The sequence below is a fragment of the Phocoena sinus genome, chromosome 5 (assembly GCF_008692025.1).
Source record: "Phocoena sinus isolate mPhoSin1 chromosome 5, mPhoSin1.pri, whole genome shotgun sequence".
Taxonomy (NCBI): domain Eukaryota; kingdom Metazoa; phylum Chordata; class Mammalia; order Artiodactyla; family Phocoenidae; genus Phocoena; species Phocoena sinus.
This window is the reverse complement of record NC_045767.1, coordinates 123,165,504-123,186,430: the sequence shown is the minus strand read 5'-3', so window position 1 is coordinate 123,186,430 and position 20,927 is coordinate 123,165,504. Positions and strand designations below refer to the sequence as shown.

Sequence of the window (20,927 nt, the reverse complement as noted above, 5' to 3'; positions counted from 1 at the left end):
GGCAAAAAGCAAGAGCATTCTTATATCACAGAAAGGAAAGCAGCACAGTAGGAGTGAAGAGCCTGATTGTCTTGGGCATCACAAAAGTCTAACAGTTTTCACTTCTGTAGTTCTATTGTATTTTCTTATTTTATCAAACCTTTTTATTATGTTTCCTTTTTGTTTTAGAAAATCGGCTGTCTGCTCAACGCATTACAAGGCCTATTCTGACTTGTGTGCTTGTGATATGACTGTTAAAAGGGGCCACGGATGAAGGGCGGGGGGCACCTTTTTCTCAACACTTGGGTCGAAAGTGCAAAAGTTGAAAAGGGAAAGGAATTTCCGTTGAGCTATTCAGCATCTCCCTCTCACAGGTTGTGCTGCTGACGGCGCCCCTTCCCCTGCAGGACTGCAGTTACTGCTGCCTCGGGAGAGCGACCTGATCCCTCACCCCAGCCACTAGAGAGGGTTCAGGCCACGACCAGGATGCGGAGAAATGGAAGGTTTTCCCCAGCCTCCTCCCCCAGGGTAGAGGACCCAAGACCAGCCTTCGCCCCGCGCGCATGCCCAGTTGGGAGGGCGCCCTCAAAAGGGAGCGCGCGGCTAAGGTTTTCCCCGCAGTTAGGGGGGTGTCGGGAGCGGGCGGCGGCCCCGCGTACCGAGGAAACTCCAGCCGTTGGACCCTGCGGGGCCGCACCGACTCAGCGGACTTTTATTTTCCCACCGTGGCGACCTTGTTCCGGCCGCGTTCCAAGGGAGCCGGGCACAGCTGGTCACATCCCGGGAGGGTGGAGCCCGACGGCCAGGGCACCCTCGTTACATGGCTTTTCAGGTGTCCTCCGGGGAAAGGAAGGCCGCACTCCTCTAGGAAGGAGAACGACACACTCTCCGAGGACATCGCGGGGCGATCACTCCTCTCGCTGCCCGGACTTCTCTTTTTAAACTGGTCTTAACTGTCCCGCTAATATTGAGCGCCTTCCCAGGAGCCGCCCAACGAGCCCACAGGCTGCTCTGAAAACGGGCGTCCCCAGGTATCTTATCTCCAGAGGCACTGGCCTCATCGCCAGTAGGTCTATTTCAGGACGTCCGCTTTGCTTTCCGACCACCCTCCCAGGTCTGAGGAGGCCCAGCGTTTCCTCCTTCGGGAAATTCCCGCCTGTGCACCCGGGCTGCCCCCTAATAAACACCGGCCCGTTTTCCGGGTGTGGGTTGGTGGGGTCGAGGTAGCGAGCCGGAGGGTAATAGTTCGGGCTCAGGGTCCCCGCGCCCAGCTTTCCCGAGGCTCACCCTCCGCCCCTCAACCTGCCGCCATCAAGCTCCTCCGCGGCGGCGGCAGCCGGCCGGCAAACACACGCCCACCAGCACGTTTAGATTCTCTTGCCCCGCGGGGGGGAAGGGAAGCACTGAGCATGCTCGGTGGGGAGGGCGGGGCGCTCCCGGACCGCGCGTCTAGGCGGACGCCGCTCCAGCAGGCTCGGCGCCTCCGCCTCCCGCCCGCGGAGCCGCGCCCGCCGCAGGCTGCGCCCGCCCGCCCCGCCCTATCCCGCCCCGCCCCCCGCCGTTCGTCCCCGCCGCGGCCGCGCCGCCTGCAGCAGCAGCAGCAGCAGCGGCAGCAGTCGCTGCTCCTCCCCGGCGGCCGCCCCCCGCGGGTCCCTCCCTGGCTGCAGGAGAGGCGGAGGTAGAGTGAGGACACAGCGCCGCGCCGCCCGCACCGGAGACCTTCGCCTCGCCCTGCCGGCTCCTCACCCTCTGGGAGGACCATGGGTAAGTCATCCTTCCTCCCCCGTCATCGCCTGACATATTTCTCTTTCTCGGCGTGTTGCAGGGTGGGAAGCGTTTCTCGCGCAAAGTTGCCGAATTTCTCAAATCCACTGGTGTGAGGCAGTGGCTCTTCCTCCGGGGAGAGTCGGCGCACGCGGAACGCACGCCGAGTCCGTGGGCTGGGAGGGTCCCGAGGCGGGGTGGGGTCGGGCCGCGGGGCCGGACCGCCCGCCCGGCTCTCGGGCACCTAGCTGCCTCGCCTCCCCTCCTCCATTCTTCCTGCCCGAGCCGGTGCTCGGGCACCACAGAGCCTGCCTCGCGGGCTCGCATCCGCTGCCCCATCCCGGTTTCTTCGGAGGCCGCCCGCTTCCTTTCTCCCGCGGCTGCTGGGCTGGAGGCTCGGGGCGGACCGCGAGAAAGACCACTTCACGTAACTTCCCTGCCAGGGCGACCTTTCCCCATCTTGGGGACTGCCCATCCCAAGGCGAGGAGGTGCGAGCAAGTAGTTTGTGCGGGAGATTTTACAACCTGCACGGAAATTATTTTCGGTGGGGGAGAGCGGACAGTCTCATAGGTTGAAAGGATGACTTGTCGGAGGCCACGAGGAACGTGAGGGAGGATGGATAGAGACCCGCTAGCTGTTGAATTAGTGTTGGGTGACTACAGTGTGCAGTATTCCTGTGCTCAACCCATTTTCTTGGTTCCTTCGCCTGTCTACTGTAGCAGGGAAACTGCAACCTGCCTGTAACATGTTACCGAACTTACATGTTAGTTATTCTTTCCCAGCTTCACTTGTCGAAATCTCCATAATCCGATTTTAGTTCTTTCGCGTTAATATCAAGAGTTTTGGATGAGATATTTAAAAGCAAACATGTTTTATAAAACTGCATGTAATTTAAACCTAAATTTCTTTTCATAATATGTGGCTTAATTGTTAAGTTCAGTAATTGCAGAAACGTCTCTTGGATGCTGTAATGTAATTAAAAGACGAAAGTTTTAAAAAAATAGTAGCAATTTGGAATGCCATACTTCTGCAAGTTCCCCAGTTTGCTTCCATTCCTGTCTATCATAGTTTCCTCTTTTTAAAATTTGCTACATTGGCATCTGTCAACTCGGACTTTTCCCACCCCTTCCCTGCAAGTTATTTTAAGCTTGAGATGAGTGTGGTCCTTTCACCTGTCAATACATTGCCCAACACGTACAGAGTTAGGTCATGGCAACTCTGAATCTTCAAAGAAGTATCTGGTGTCGATGGAGCCTACTTGAAAAGCAAATGCTCCAAGCTCTGATTCAGACCTTTGGCCGTATATGAGGAAGAGGTCACTGTTACAAGAGGAGGTGGTATGAATGAAAAATGAATCTAGGTCCCAGAATTTTATTTTCAGTTGTTCAGTTTTTTCCTTTTTAATGTACTATTGGTATGCTGACAGATTTCTGTAAAAATCGGGTGGCCCATTTATATGTATCTAGTCTTTCTCTGGGAGTAGAATTTTAAATAAATATTAGTTTGGATTATTGGACACATTGTGTCTTTCCCTTGAACATAACAAAAATTTTCTTCTTTTTTTTTAAAAATTTTCTTCTTAATTATAGGCACAAGTTTGGCCTATAAAATATATTTCCCCATGTTTCAAGGTGAGCTAAAAAAAAAGTCTGTTTAACTAAAATTTTAACTTACATGTTAAATCAGTACCTTTTCAGTAGAAAAAAATCCATTCTGTTGCAATACCAGTGAAAAAATACTTAAATAATTTACTTAAAAATAATTAATCTTGAAAATCTTGAATTCTTTACTTGATTTCAAAGAAACTCCAAATAGAAATCCATCTCTCATTTGAAGCTTGTCAGATATACTTTGATTAAGCACTCTATCCTTTTACCATGCTGTTTGTACCTTGCTGGAAGCTTTATAGCCCTTACGTAATCTGCTTTATAATGGAGTTGTTAAGGTGTGTGTGTTGTGCATTTAATCATGTGTTCCAGAAGGTGATATTTGTGTCTTATGAATTTTTGAGTCCTCTACAGTGCTTACCACATAGTATGTATTCAGTAAATCTTTGGTGAATTAATTGTTGAACTGGAAACCTGTCTGTTATTTTCAACTTGTGAACCTGAAAGTATGGGCTCTGAACAAACATTTAGGTTGGTAGGTATTATAAAGGTGATGGAGATGTGAAGGAAGTGGGAACAGAGAAGTATAATTACATTATGACTGCTCTTCTCTCTCTCAAAAAAAATAAGTTGGGTTGTCTAAGAGGTACGGGTTTTGGAGCAGCCACCAGGCAAGCTATTTCCTTCTACACTGCTGTTTTCAGTGGTTTAGTTTGTGATCTGTAGGTACGTACTATAATGTAAAATTGAAACCTTGGGAAGCAATGTTATATTCGAAGCCAAGGAAGTTATTATAACAATTCATATGTACATAAGGGGTATACTGATTAGTGGTAGGGGGAAGAAATCACTTTTTAATGTCTTTTCAGGAAATAAATACGGTGATTTTTTAAAAAGATATTCTCGTGGCAGTGATTTTTCTCCATAAGAGAGTGAAGGAAACTAATTTCCTGTGTAGTCTTATGGACCATGGCTATTATTTTATGTATTTTTTTTTATAAATTCAGCATAATTTGTTGAATATCAACCATATGTAATGTACTGTGGGAGGATAAAAATTAATAAAACATTTTTCAAGTTTCTTATAATCTTAACAGGAATAATGTTCTACATACACAGATAACTAAATAAAGTATGAGTGATACAAAAGACCTTAACATATTTAATAGTTTCAGAGGATGGAGAGGAGTTTTCAGAAAAACGATGTTATTTGATCTAATGGTTGGTTAAGCTTCTGAAAGGTAGAAATGAACGGAGACTGTTAATCAGGATGGGAGCAGAGGGAGAGAAATGACATAAAGGAAGATACAGAGATAGAAACATTCAAACAGTTTCAGGATATGATTAAATAACCATGTTTGGCTGGAGCAAAAGGTAAGGAAATAGTGGGTGACAGAGATGAAAAAGTTGTAATAGGTAAAGAACAGATAATGGAGGACCTTGAATGCCAAGCCGACGAAGTTTTTAGGCTTGACTTGTCTATTGAGGGACTGTTAAACTTTTTTATATAGGTAAGTGATGGAGCACATCTGTGGTTTAGGAAAATTAATCTGTCAGTTGAGTGCAGGATGGATTGGATGAGAAACTGGAGAATAATTCAGAAGGTGGTTGTTGCAGTTTGGGTGAAAATATATACTGTCCTGAACCAGCCTGTGGCAATGGGAATAGAAAATTGCAATAAGGAATATGGAATTAAGAAAGGAGTCATACATTGTTGCCTGGGCAATAATGAGAATGTGGGATCTTTTAAATATCTATTTAATCCACTGGAAGAGGAAACGTGAATGAATAGTCAGTTTTGGACCTGATGTGTTGGACTATTTAGTTTGCCTTTTAGCTTCTCTGCTTCTTGATGACAGGGACTCTCATATTAGGTTTTGAATACATTTCCTAACACTAGTGTCTTGCATGTAGGAGCTATGCAGTAAAAATCAGTTGACTAACCAAAACTAGGTAAAAAATATTTAACAGTTATTTTAACTCTCAAGAGAGGATTTGAGCTAGAGATCTGGATGTTATCCACAATTTTCCTGAGATAATATTTGAAGTTAGGTAGGAGGATGAGAGTCAACAAAGAAAAAGAAGAAAATTTGTCCAAGGTAAGAATCTTGAAGAATGCCCCATTGTTAAGGAAAAAGAATGAAATGATTTGACACCAGAAAAGACAGTAGTAGGTAGGAGTGAAAGACTAGAATAGGCATATGGTTGATTTCAAGAGTGAATGGTCAATAATGGCTGTTGCTTCAGAACAGTAAGAGTAATAGGACTGAGAAAAGGCTCCAAGCTGATGTGGTTTGGTTAGGATATTACCTAGGGTATTTTCTAAAAAGCAGCTTTACGAGGTATGATAGCTATGGAGGTCAGCTGTAAAGACTAAGTGGCTAATGAGTAAGTGGAGACAGAGTTCCCTATGTATAGTAGTACAAGATTCCTTGCCCTGTTTAAATATCTGTACGTAAGCATAGTTTTGTTTAAACATTTTTTAAATGTCTCACTTTACGTGGAATGACACGTGCTATTTTTTTGCTGAACAATTTGTAATCTCACCATAGTGCCTCACATTTCTTTGACATTCCATTTTTTATGTCTTTGTGACTTAGTATAGTGTACTTTCTGTTTTTGCAGTATCTGTCGTGTAGAGGGAGTTTAGAAATGGTTTTATAATTTTACATGACAGTTTGCATAAAGGATACTCTACTAATGAATGGTTTTATCACTTTTTATTTATTATTCATCTTTGTGAATTTGGGATTTCTCTAGTTATATGTCCGCCTCTAATTATACTCTTAATTCATGGAGTTTTCTTTTTCTCTGTAAGTATGTATAAGCTTATGCATAAGTCTTTTTTTTGTTTTTTTTTTTGGCTTGCATTTCTAAGTCCTGGAATAGTTTCGTAGATAAATAGTTAAAATTGATACTTTTGCTTATTCTTTATAAGTCAAGGTAGAGCAATAAAATATTTTTATAAGCTGATAATCACTAAAATTTATTATTTTAAAAGAGCATAGATTATATATTGACTAGTTCAATAATTTTTCTTATTGGCTTTATACCTATTTTGTATATGCCCACTTTTTTTTTTTCATACGGGAGAGAGCTAGATTCACTATCCTTGGCAGAGTCATATTTTCTGAAGTCTCTAGTACTACTATTTGGAAAGTTATAATAGCCTTAATTCATTTTGAGAACCATAGAGTTCTAATTTTCACAGTGGAATGTTGGAGCTTCTAGGTGCCTTTAGGGAAATAGTGTGATTGCTCTCTCCAGAGATTCCAAATCAGCTGAACTGAACTTGGCGATTCTGCAGTTATCAGAGGCACCAACAACAGCCATAAAGAATTATGTAAAATTTTAATATCCCCTCATGAACATCAGGAGGGATGGAGAAGGAAGATCATCTCCTTTGGGAACTCCATGTTAATTTTAGATAATCAGATGTTCAGATAACTGATAAGGAAAAAATTTAATTTAAAATGCTTTCCTAGACATTTAACTTGACAAACAGCTCTTTCTTATGGAGAGAAGAACCAAAAAAAATTAAGGTATCAGAATAGGTTATAAAGTCTATTTTGGTTCTAAAATTCTGCAATTCTTTGAAACTAAACTTTGAAATATACTCAATATCATTGATGTCTTAAGTGTGTTATAATCATCCCTATATAACTTGTTTTTCTTTATTGTTCGAAGGGCAATGTCTCCTTGAGGTAGAAACTTCTGAGTATGAACCAATTTGTTAGACTTGTCTAAATAGATGGCCTAAAATACCATTACCCCTGCTGGCTAAGATATGGATGCTGAATTCAAATTGCAGAGTAATGTAATTCTCTCAGTACATCTATTTATACAACTTTTGTCGGTAGAAGCGTTCCAGGAGTTAAAACTAAGAATTAGGATAGTGATAAATGGGAGTAGTTAAATTGAGCTGCTAGCCATAATTGGCTATACTTATAAACTCTAAAGTCCTTCTGACTTTTTGTTCACAAAATTAACTTTTTCCATATGGGTTCTATATCTGACCCCTTCTCTAAAGGCTGTTTTGCTCAATTTTGTCCATGTTTATGGCTTCAACTACTGTCTATATGCTACTGATGCCTAAAAATATATATCTGGGCTCCATCTTTTTATCTAGTAGATGATTAGACATCCATCCCTACATGCATAGTCAGTTCAAACTCATTGAGTTCAAAACTGAATTCATTATGTAATTTTTAATAATGATAACCAGAGATATGTTGATTAACGTTTTGCCAGAAGCCTTTCTCCAAAAAAGCTCTGATTGTGGTGGTTGATTTCCTGTGACTGCATAGTCGGGAAGAAGTGAGATACAGCACACTGTTATATAATATACCCACCATACAGACATAATAGCCTCATGAGCACAGATAATAATAAAAGGTAGTAAAGTAATTAAGTAGTGATGAGTTTTGACTATTAATAACTTTGTTTTAATATAACTTATTTAATTTTAAGTTTGTAAAATTTTTGATAATGGCTATTTTAATAATTGCCTCACAAAATTCCAAAAAATTTAATTATCATTATCTCATGGGCTGGTGCAAGGAGGCCCCAGTACACCTTTGAAGTAATGATTATCATTTATTACCATTTATTAAGAATTATTGATGTCAGTAATCATGTTAAACTTTACATTTTTTAATATATTTTTAAATAGTTTTAATCTCTTCAACAGTTCTGTGACGTGGGGGACACTATCCCCATTTTATTTACTCAAAGAATTAAATAATTTATCCAAGGGGACAGAACTAAGTCTCTAAAATCCTGTTTGAGAGCATTGATTCTCACACTTTAGCTTGCATAAGAATCACCTATAAGCTTGTTAAAAAAGAAAAATTACTGGGCTCACCCTCAGAAATTCTGATTCAGTAGGTGTGAGATGGGCCGAGAATTTGCCTTGTCAAGACATTTCCCAGACGATGCTGCACTTTGAATAGCATCACCATAAAGCAGAGGTCTGCAAACTTTTTACATAAAGGGCCAGATGGTAAGTATTTTAGGCCCTGTAGGCCGAGAGGCAAAATCAAGGATATTACATAGATAAGAGTGAAACTATATATGAGAAGAAGCAAATATCCACAAAATTTTTATTGACTAAATTCAAAATATAACATGAATTGAACATGATTGTAAAATACAGGTCTCCGAATGAAAAGATTGTAATTCCTTTTTTGAGATAGCAGTTTCCTTTAATTGGGACTTCCAGTTACCCTATCATCAAAATTGATTGCAGTTGTTCATTTGTTAATGCAGATCTGTAAAGGCATTTAATTGATTTTGTCTTTGAAAAGTTTTCACACAGACAGGTACTGCCAAATGCTGCTATCAATCATGGGCATGTGATCTTAATAATTGATTGTATGGAAGGTATTTATAGATTTCTTTTAGATTCTCTTGATAGTTTCCATTTAGTATGCTGTTTACACTGCAGATTAACCAACTGAAAGTCAGATGGAAGCTCCTCAATTGCATAGTTAAATGGATTTTGATATATGGAAGTTTCTTTTGCACTTGCTGTGAGGTCTGAAAAACACTGCTGGAACTGTAGTTTGAGCTTGCATAATATATCTGTTGCACATTTGTATATGCACAGAGATCTTCTTGTTTTTAACTTTTGACAGTGCAAGAAATGTATAAAGCAGATTGATGGTTACTTGTGATTTGAACAATGTTGTCAAAATGACTTAACACAGTATGTTTCACATATAAGCACTGTTTTGCCTTGACTTTCAGGTCAGATTCAAGGAGACATTATCTAATCTGCAGCAAAATATCATTTCCAAAGGTATTCATTGTTTGATAATAATGGTTGAAGGCACTTCTTATTGTTCAGAAATTTCAGTCTCACCATTGAGCTAAAAAACAAAAATCACTGTAAAACCATACAACTGCTAAGCCCTTAAGCTGTTGTGTGGTAAGGCAAGTTAGGATATGCAGCTTCTATTTCTTATCAAAGTACAAACAACTGATAGTGGTTAAATCTGTGCGTGTGAATGAAGTTGATACTATTGGTTCAATCATACATGTTAGTTTAAAATATTTTTCCCACAAAATACCTGCTGATTAATAATATAATGAAGAAACATAGACTTTAAACACCTTATTTTCACAGACTATAAATTTATTCAACTAAGCGTTTTTCTGTTCCTCACATGTTTTTACCACCATCAGATGTAACACATCTTAATAGATTCCACTTCAGGTTGTACCGAATTAATGTTTTCTCAACTTTAAAAATATCTTTGTCTCTTCTATGCAGTCTTTATAGAGGCTCTTCTTCAGTCACGTTCAGCCTTGACTTCTCAAAAATAAGAACACTATGCAATATCACAAATATCTATCTGTTAATTTATCAAGAACCGAGGAAAACCTTTTTAAAATTATTTGCTTTGTCTTTTAATTGAATATTGATATTGCTCCCAGTGCCCTTACCTCTTCAGGTAGCTATTCTCACTGAAAGACTTTTCTTAAACAAGTTTTTTCCCCCTCTGGAAATGTTTCTTTGGTTGCTATAGTCAAAATACAGTTTAATTAACTCACCACGAGTAAACAGCTTTCCTTGTTTGACTAATAAGTGAGCCCCTCAGAAACTTAGTTTGTTTGCAACTTCATTTTCTCTTTTTCTTTTTGTGAAGAAATTCTGCTACGATGAGGTACTTTGTTTTATTTATTTTTTAAAAAATTTATTGGAGTATAGTTGCTTTACAATGTTGTGTTAGTGTATACTGTACAGCAAAGTGAATCAGCTACACGTATACATATATCCCCTCTTTTTTTGGATTTCCTTCCCATTTAGGTCACAGAGCATTGAGTAGAGTTCCCTGTGCTATACAGTAGGTTCTCATTAGTTATCTATTTTATACATAGTATCAGTAGTGTATATATGTCAATCCCAACCTCCCAGAGGTACTTTGTTTTGTATTTTCTAATTCCTCTGACAGTTACTTTCCTATGAATTGTGAATATGATGAATACTTAGTCTGGTAATATAGATATATGTTGAATTTTTCTAGCATAGCTATAGTGTCATTGTGTGATACAGTGGTTTGCCATTTCATTCAGTAACAAAATAATCCATATGTCACTTTAAACATTAAAAGCATGGTATTTGAAGTATACTTTTTTCTTCGTTTTGATGTGATGGTCAAAGTGAAATGTTGTGTGGCAATACACCTGGTACTGGAAACACTGAACAATCATAGCTGTGTCACTGCAATTTGTAGTACGTCAAGCAACAGTTTAAAGTGATGAGAGTACCACATATGGTTGCTGTCTCAATGACTTACCTCTGTCATAGTGAAGTGAACACAGGTGTAGACAATAAATAAAGGAATGAATTATGTCCCAATAAAACTCTATTTGTGGACACTGAAATTTGAATTTCATATAATTTACACATTATGAAATATATTCTTCTTTTGACTTTTTTCAACCACTTACAAATGTGAAACCATTTGACCCGTGGGTTGTATTAAAAACAGGCGGCGGGCCGTAGTTGGCCAACTCCTGCTTTAGAGTAATGCTATACTACCTCACCTTTCCCCAAGACCTTTTCTCCATTATGCATTCCGTAACTCCCTGGTGGTATCACCATTTATCCAGTCAACCGTTCCTAAAATCTAGAATCATTCTACTTCCAACACCCTTTGGGTTCCCTAAATTCTAATAGTTCTACCTGCTTGAATCAGTCCTCTCCTCTTTTCTCCACTGTAAACATGTCAGTTCACCTCTTGAAACTACTTTACTAGTCTAACAGATGTTCTTTCTCTCAGCATTCCCCCTCTTAAGTTCTTGCATGTTTCTAGAGTACTCTTTCTAAAATGTGAATCTAATCATTTCACTCCATAGATACTTTTTTCAATAGGTTTCCAACATGTATAACAGGGTTTCCAAACTCAAATGAAACTATATGATTAAAGAGGGTTAAGTGGTGATCTTTTCACACATATGCACTTTTTCTTTTGTATATTAAATCTAAAGGAATATTTTATTTCCATAAAAATGTATGCTTTCATTTTTCTTGACAAAATGTCTTTTTGTCTTTCATTTTCTCACCTTTGATAAAAGACAAAGTTTAGAAAAATGTTTCTCTACCATAATAAAAAACAGCAATGAAAGCATGATGAATTGTAACTAACGCTGGGCCTCACTGAAGGGCTACAACAGGAAATGGTGGGACTATGGCCAACTAAGAGAGTATGTGCCCAACCTAAAAGAGGAATGCCCTACTCAGCTCCAGCCAGTTTTGCCATGTACAGATGAGGGCCCAAGGAAGCCAGATTTTCAGACCTTTCAAAAGAAACCAGAGATTACACTTTTATCTGAATACTTCAGATTGTTAGTTTTCAGAATTGTAAGACCCAGGGCCTCAAACAATGACATCTATCTGGCTCTGTCTCTTTCTGTGCAGATTATGGAGCTGAGGTTCAGTGAGGTTAAGAGACATGCCCAATTTCACACATTTAGTTAGGGTCAGTGTCAGATCTAGAACCCTTATTTCCTGACTCCTTAACAGTGTTCTGTTCATTATACTAGGCCAGCTCCAATCTATTAATGAAGAAAAGTGCACACACACAGGGGCACGCGCACACACACACACACACACACATACAAACAAGCTAAAAACAAGGATTCATTCAGGTAAATAAGATAGTGGAAAACTCTTTACCCATTTCTATTGCTAGAGTCCAGGCCCTTACCTCAGCTACTACTGAGACCATTTCTTAGTTGGCCTCTCGATACTACACTGTGCTCTCCAGTCTTTTCTACGTGCTACGACCATCTTTTTTTAAGACACCACATTGATCATGTCACTTCCCTACTCAAGATCTAATATTGCTTCAGCTGTTGACCACATCAAGTCTAAACTCTGCTTAGCTTTCAAAGTCCATAGAAATCTGCTACCTCTCTTGTATTTCTCACTGCTGTCTGAAATACATCTTCCTTTATCCTAAATATTCTTCGTCAGTGATACCACCAAGACACCACTGTTCATGTTACCCCTTCTTCTAGAATAACTTTTCATATTCATTCTCCTTAGTCCAGCTCATGAAAACTACTTCTGACCTCTCATACTGACCTCTTATTGTTCTCTGGACACCTCTCACTTCTTGGACTTCTATAACACATTCAATAATTCAATAATTTTAGTTGATCAATGTTTCATATTTCTTATTGGCATTCAGTAAATACTTGTTTGTTCAGTTATAGAGTCACTACAGATTCAGGTCAGTCGTCTCCTAATTTAACAGCATTACCCTATAGTGATGATAGACGTGTCTGTAACAGAGCTTGCAAACCATTAGTCCATGGGCCACATATACTCTGCAGAAGGATTTTTTTAGCGAAGTTTTAGAAATTGGAATTAGTTGTCAACATTTAAATAATCAGGAAATTTCTGATAAAAATCTGCTTACCAACTTTTCTTGAAAAATTAAACATTTAGGATCTCTGAACCTATATTTCTATTGGTGACAATCAATGATAGTTGTCCTTTAGGCAGGGTATAAGGTCCCCAGTTCATTACTACTTATTATTATCTTTTTTTTTATAAGACACTTCTTTTACCACTTTATTTTTATTGTTTTGTTTGTTTTGGCCTCACCGCCCAGCATGTTAGATCTTAGTTCCCCTACCAGGGATCAAACCTGTGTTAGATCTTAGTTCCCCTACCAGGGATCAAACCCGTGCTCCCTGCATTGCAAGCTCGATTCTTAACCACTGGACCACCAGGGAAGTCCCTCTTACTATTATCTTAAATCCTACAAATCTCACTTGGTACTCTCTCACTCTTGAAAGTATTTAAATTTGCAATGTCTGAAATTTCTGTTATAGCTTTTGAACTACTAAAGAGTTAATTGTATTCAAACTTCTGATAAAATTGACCTTATATTACTTTTGAAAATTAATACATTTATTTTAAAATTAAGAAATTGTTGTGAAAATTAAATCGTACAACTAGTCAAGAGCAAAGTTAACTATCTGTGATATATATGGTCATCAGTGATGATTAAACTGAATTTTCAATTGACTAAATGATACAAGAAATCAAAGAGATAGAGGATGGAATCTCTGCTTTTCCGTAAATTAATTAATTGTTTAGTATAGCCTTTTGGCAAGTTAGTTCAGGTCTTTAAATCCCCATTTCATATATATCCTTAAAATATTACATTATTATTGAATAGGAACCAAATAATAGATTTCAATTAAAAATGGAAGGGGGATGCCCATTTCATACTAATATAAATTATCATATGGAAAACTTCAAGCTCAGTTACCTAATAAAGACCTACTAGCCCCCAAACCAAGATCTGTTGTATTTTTCCTTTCTATTTTGGCTCTCAAGCGTAAAATACATTTTCTAGGGCAAATGATGGCATGGCATTTAAAAAAGCAATCAAAGTGCAATAAGACTGCTAAACTGTTTCTAGAGAATATTATTTTCTTATGTATTAGAAAGTATTTTCTAACATATAAGAATTATATGAACTTAAAATAATTATATAAAAAGAATTACATAAAATCATAATTTAAAAATTTTTAAATTTTAAATTATTTTTAAAAACTATATAAAAATAGTTGTATAAAATAATTTCAAATAACTAGTAGGTTCCCTGAATTTATGGGTAGAGTTTTGTTTTTTATAGTCAGGAAAAAATTATAACCAGCGCTCGTACTTCAACAAAAAACTGTTTTCAAAACTGTGAGAAGCTCATATCATCTAAGATTCTTTTTAACAACAGATTTGTCAGGTTGTAAAAATTATTTCCTTTAACTCTTCTGAAAAATATTCCCCTTCTAAGATTCCTCAAGTAACTCCATTATGAAAGATGAAACTGATCATTATAAGAATGTAAAACTTACATTGATGTATTTATGCTTCACAGAAATATAAATGTTGGTTTATCTTTAAGGTTATAAGATGGCCTCAGAAACAAAATCAGAACAAAGACAAAATTTATATGAGCTTATTAACTTAATTTCCTTTTAGTTGCAAGAACACATTTTTGGGGAGGGTGGTGGTAAGCTCCCAGAAAAAATAACTGTCAACTGTGTCACATTTCTCGCTTTTATATAGTTTGTATAAAGCTCCATAGTCAGATCAGAAACACAAGATTACCATATTAGGCATTACAGAAAGTGACAAAATAAGTAGTGCAAGTAGTCACATTTTTTTGCTTTTGAAAAGCTTAACCTCTAACTGGTAGATAAAGAATAATATAAAATAATGAGTAATAGAAACAGATATGGCCATAATTTGGATTCTTTTTTTTTAAATTAATTAATTATGTTTAAATTTTATTATTTGAGTCAGGTCTTCATTGCAGCATGCAGGATCTTCAGTCGCAGCACATGGGTTCTTTGTTGTGGCACGCAGGCTTCTCTAGTTGCGGCGTGTGGGCTTTTCTCTAGTTGCGGTGCACAGGTTCCAGAGCACGTGGGCTCAGTAGTTGTGGCACGTGGACTGAGTTGCCCCACGCCATGTGGAATCTTAGTTCCCCGACCAGGGATCGAACGCACATCCCCAGCACTGGGGTGTGGATTCTTAACCACTGGACCACCAGAGAAGTCCCCATAATTTGGATTCTAGAAAAAGAGAAAACGCCTCCCCCCTCTAAGAATTTAAATGAGAGGATAGATCAAATTTATCTTTTCAGCACCTAGTACAGATTCTTTGAAATATACAAGTGCTCATTACTTACAGTGATCTGGAAAATTTTTCCTAGAATTTACTTACTTATTCAATTAAACACGTACTTGTACTAAAAAGCATGGTACTACCCTTGAGATGCTGTGGCAGAGACTGCTCCCTGATACATTTCATTGTGATTTTCTCTCTTGTTTTGTTTTGTGACATATTAAGATACATGGACAGTCGTTAGCTAGTACAACTATCTAACATGGTTGGGTTATAAATTCATTATTGAAGAGCTTTCGTCTATACAAAGAAAGATACAGGTAGTCCTTTGTACAGCTCTGGTATGCATGAGATCTGCATGAGGTTCACTTAATTGCAGTACGGTGCAGATTGCTTGGTCAGTGAGAAGTGCTTGGACTGTGAAGACACACATGTCTGGATTTATCCCAACTTTGACACTTAAGTTTCTGGGCAAGTTCTTTAGCTGCCGAATTCAACTTTCTCAGCTGTTAAAATACAGGTAATAATAACACCTATTTCACAAGGTAGTTGTAAATATTATGTAAAATAACAATCATATAAGTTTTAATTTCTATTTCCAAAGCTGAAAATACAGTCATTTTTGGGAAACTTTATCTTATATTCAGAGTTAAAACCAATCAAAGGGTGTAATGCTCTTTGTTGTATTATTTTAACCAAATTATGTAGTGAATATTAAGTTACTGTAGCAGATTATATTTTCCAAAGGTGGCCACAACAATCTCTTTTGGCCCCAGGTATTCTTCTAAATCTTGCCACTCTCCATTGAGAGTTGGGGAATTCTCTTCCTGTTGAATCTGAGCATGCTTGTGACTCACTTGTAACCAATAGAAGACAGCAGTAGTGATGCTGTGATTTCCTAGTCTCAGTAGTAAAAGGCATTGTTGCTTCTACGTTATTTGTCGAGACATTGGCCTGCTTGGAGCCCTGAGAAGTCTGAGACCCTGAAGATGCCATGCTATACAGAAGCCAGGCCACATAAGGAGGCCTCAGGTGTCAGGTCTCAGGTCAGCAATCCTAACATTCAGGTCCTTCCAGGCCAATCACCAGACATGTGTGTGAATGAGCTATCAGATGATTCAGATGATACCAGCCTCAGCCGTTGAGTCACTCCCAGAGACGTTCCTGGCCTTTGAGACAGCATTGAGGCCCCAGACCTTGTGGAGAAAACAAAAGCCATTCTCAGTGTGTCCTTTGTGAATTCCTGGTTCATGGAATCTGTGAGAGTAATAAATTGGTCTTTGTTTTATGCCAGTAAGTTTGGGGTGGTTAGTTATGTAACAGTAATAATTGGAACAGTTATAAATTGTGAAAGATACATTGTTTCAGTAAGAAACAGATTGCTGTTAAAACTCATTAAAGTGGGAACTACCTGCTGAATAAATGTTTACTGATTTTTTTCTTTCATTTCAAATGAGGATAGCCTAACAGAGAATTTTTTCTACTAAGTAGCATTTCCTTATGGTTTATTTAATTGTTCTTTATGTGACATTAATTCCCTTGAAAAAATGTTTGTTGACTGTCTTGGCTACCAGAAAAGAGATATGCATGTTTAAACAGTATTATAGGTTTCACTATAACTTTTTCGTAAATGTTACCTGTTTGGCTAATGAAAAATGTCAGTCAGTACTTTTAAGTTAATAAGGATAGTTACCACTAAAAATTACGTATTTTTTTTCAAAACCTAATAGCCTAATAAAATCTCATAGGAACAAAGGAATATCTGTACTCCTCTCTCCAAATGAAAATTTATTATACCTGATATTAATTTTAATGTTAATCTTATATTTGTATATTTGTTAAGCTCATATTATATATTTGACAAAATTATTTTGAGTCTGTTTCTTTCCTGTCACTTTTGGAAGACAGTGGGTTTTCTAAGTTTATTACTACTAAATGAAATAATACTTTCTCATATAATTACCAAAGAATTTCAGATACATAGTAGTTATTAGATTTTCTAGAATAATACTATAATGATTCTAATAATAATGGGTACTTTATTAAGATCATCACCATGAGAAAGGTAGTTAGTACTATGGTAACATTTGGATTGATTATGCTTTAAAGTTTGTGTGTGTATGTGTTTTTAGATATAAATAATTGCATAAATAGAGAGCTTCTGGAAGCATGCACAAGAAAATGTTAACATTGATTGCTTCTGGGAGTAAATTGAGACATGTGAAGGTAATTCCCACGAAAATAAAATTAAAACTAAAAAAAAAAAGTTTACTATGCGAACTGTGCTGTATACATCTTTGTATCTTTAGCACTTAGGGCAGTGTTTGATGCTTGGTAGACGCTTAGTTCATATTGTTGGATGAATAGAAGTTTGAGGTTATCTTCTTAACCTTTATTCACCTGATACATAGCATTCATGATCTGATAGACTATGATATTGTTCACTGAAAGAGCTAATATTCTTACTTGTTTGCCACACAACTCCTCATTTTTCTAAGCCGACTATGTATATATCTGTATCAGTCTAGGTCCAATCTGAAGGCAAACCACCTAATGTTACATTTATATGTACGTATAGATATTATGACAGGAAACACGAGGTCTGTAGAGCTTAGAACAGGGTTTATTACTCATAGAACATTTTAGTACTGGTGATTGGTGCACATGTAGCAGAGAGGAATTTTAAGAGAGGAATCCTAAAATTACGACACTGAGAGCTTATATTGGGTTGCTGGCACATCTGCCATTCGAGGAACACATGCACACATACCCCTTATCTTTGCTCTTGAATTAAACAAAGCCTCTCTTGGGAGAGGGATGGCAACTTTAGGTTTGTTACCCTAAAAGTAAGCTAAAAGCAAATATCTGGGAAGAAGAGGGCAATGTTTTACAATCCTAGAATGTGTCCATTCTAAGGGTGGGAGACTTATCTTTATTATAGGTTATCAACTTCCTTTGCTCAGAATGCCCCAACAGTGCAGGAACACCATGAAATCCAGGGAGAATTGTCTTTCAACACACAGTAATTTAAACAGGGGACATTTGATGTAAAAACTATTAAACAGTAATTAGAGAGTAACTTTAAAGGTAGATAGCAAACTCTAAAGTGTTTGGTGCAAGAGTGTATCCAAGGAAGCACGCACTTCTTTGGAAGGGTGAATTCTCATTAAAAGATACAGTTTCAGGCCTCTCATGGCATAGAAGTTCACTGGGTTGCCCAGGCCAGAGCTGGTCCATACCCATCAAACCTGCAGGGGACTCCTGGGAGAACAAGCAAGCTGGGGTTGATGGGTGGCACACAGATAGTTGGGCATGCAGAGGAAGTTGAAGCACCCCTGCAGGTACTACTGGAACCTGGAGCTGGAGGGGCCCTCTTCTGCAGGAACCCGGCACTTCTGTGTACAGTTTGGGCTGGAGTAGCTCTGGACAGCCAGCTCCACAGGGCTTCTGGCACACATACTTCCAGGGCTGAGAGATGGTGTGGGAAGCAGTAACCGGGGCTGGGATGCAGCCTTGAGTTGTGTGGGGCTGTTGTACACAGCGCTGCTGCCTGAGCTGAGAGCTGGAGAAAATGTATGGTGAATGCTATGACTCGCAGACACTTGACACTGGAGAAAATTATGCAGGCTGAGCAGGAAGGAGAGCACCTTCCTCTTCAGTGCTATCCATTGTCATCTACAGACAAAGCTTGTATCATGCCATCTGCCAAAGGAAAATATGTAAAGGGCCCAGATTCTTTTTTTTTTTTTTTTTTTTTTTGCGGTACGTGGGCCTCTCACTGTTGTGGCCTTTCTCGTTGCGGAGCACAGGCTCCGGACGTGCAGGCTCAGCGGCCATGGCTCACGGGCCCAGCCCCTCCGCGGCATGTGGGATCTTCCCGGACCGGGGCACGAATCCGTGTCCCCTGCATCGGCAGGTGGACTCTCAACCACTGTGCCACCAGGGAAGCCCCCAGATTCATTTTTATAGATCAGGCAACAAGGGTGAATTTGGAGCTGAGAGACAAATAGGTTGATAACTGACTTAAATGTCTCTTCATCCTATTGCTTGAATTTTATTCCTTTTAAATTCATGGTACATCATAGCTTTAAGTACAGATATTATCATGCTTTCTGTTTTATATATTTAATTTGTATCTAAATTCTCTTTTGTTTTACCTTGACCCTCACATTTCTTTTTGCTTTCTGTAGCAGTATCCTGGGAAAATATTCCTTTGTGGGCTCATCAGTTACAGTCTAGACATTATCATTTTTATTAGATTTTTAAAATTCTTAATATGGTCCTTAATATATGCCTATGTTAAATTCATCTGTCACATTTATGACTACTTGTTTATATATCCTTTCTCTCTGGTTGGCATTTTATTACCCAGAAAAGTTGGTGTTGCCTAAAAGTTTATAAATTTCAGTGTATATTATCTCTTTCTTGTATTTATTTGGTTACGAAGTGAGACTATTTGCTTTGCACCAATCTTAATGAAGTACTTCTTTATATATTTCTCTAGCTAAAGAAAGTTCCATTTACATAGGTCTTTTATGTCAATCTTTTTTTTTTTTTTTTTTTTTTTTTTTTTTTTTTTTTTTTTTTGCGGTACACGGGCCTCTCACTGTTGTGGCCTCTCCCGTTGCGGAGCACAGGCTCCGGATGCACAGGCTCAGCGGCCATGGCTCACGGGCCCAGCTGTTCCGCGGCATGTGGGATCTTCCCGGACCGGGGCACGAACCCGTGTCCCCTGCATCGGCAGGCGGACTCTCAACCACTGCGCCACCAGGGAAGCCCTATGTCAATCTTTAATCTAGTTCTCTATTACAAAGTATTATAAAGCAGGGTCTTTGCTTCTTTGTCCATCTTTATAATTGATTAGTCACAGTTCTAAGAATACTCTAGTGAAGAATTTGCTCGGGACTGTTTGGAAGTATAAGTAGATAGCCCCCAGACACTTCTGTTTATCTACCTTATGTAGCTTTTAAAAATTCCCATATATTTAGGCAGGATTTCCTCTTATTGAAATTATATTATCTGTCTCTTGTCTGGTCTTCCTCACCTTCCCCTGTCAGGCATATGCTAGAGTCCAGGGCAGAGCTTGGAGGCAGGATATCTTTTACTCTTGAATCTAAATGCCAGGAGCTGAAGCATTATAGGTAGACACTTTAGTATCCAGGAGGAGTAAAAGGTCACAGCTAAGATATTAAATCCAAGATCAATGTACTATTCTGAGGGACTAAATAGAATATGAAAGCCTGAAGATAAATGGGGCCTGAGAAACTGGGAAATGCAGGATAATAAAGTGAACTGATAAAACATTGTTCCGAAGAATCTGGTGGTAGAATGCTGATACTGTGAGGACTCAGTTGATCTGCAGGCACGTACCAGGTATAGGGAGCTGGAACAGGGTAATATGTTTCAAGTAGCTGTTTTTATGTTTAGAGAGTTTCTCTTTTGTTACAGACTCAATTAGCTTACCTGTACAGAAGTCAAGTTGGAAAGTATATAGTTTCCACTTTCCAGCATTTTCTGGAACTCTTGTGTATAGAGATCATTCCGACAGTTTTTCTACACGGAAGCTGTTTGTAATATGACAAATTACACGGTTTCACCGACATTGTTCTAGTATAATTCTTGGGTGTCTTTAAAATTCTTTGACAAATGCCATTGTGCTTTGTAGATTTATCTACATTGATTTTCTAAGTTGGCTTACAATATCCTGGGTGTTGACAACTATTTGGTATGGTTGTATTTTAAATCTTTCTGTTAGGGGATTGTTGAGGAGAAGAAATCACCCTGGTATTTTTCTTGGTCAGTTCTGGGTCAAAGAATTAATTAAGCTTGAATCTCAGCATAAACCATTCTCTTAAAAAAAAAAAAAAGCTGATATCTTAACTTATTAGCAGTTTGTGTCATACTATCTGCTAAAGCTATATTT

General features: G+C 38.6%; 1 protein-coding gene across 8 annotated transcripts in view; it reads left to right on the top strand.

Moving 5' to 3' along the window:
* The first annotated feature begins 1,535 nt into the window (after positions 1 to 1,535).
* RAP1GDS1 (Rap1 GTPase-GDP dissociation stimulator 1) overlaps positions 1,536 to 20,927 on the top strand; it is a 156,705-nt gene continuing 137,313 nt past the window's right edge. For all 8 annotated transcript variants that reach the window (XR_004349940.1, XM_032632211.1, XM_032632210.1 and 5 more), the window contains exon 1: positions 1,536 to 1,743. Coding sequence is in view for 7 of the 8 variants with exons in the window: in XM_032632211.1 (XP_032488102.1) it covers positions 1,740 to 1,743 (4 nt within the window). In the remaining variant the exon portion in view is untranslated. The remainder of the gene's footprint in view (positions 1,744 to 20,927) is intronic.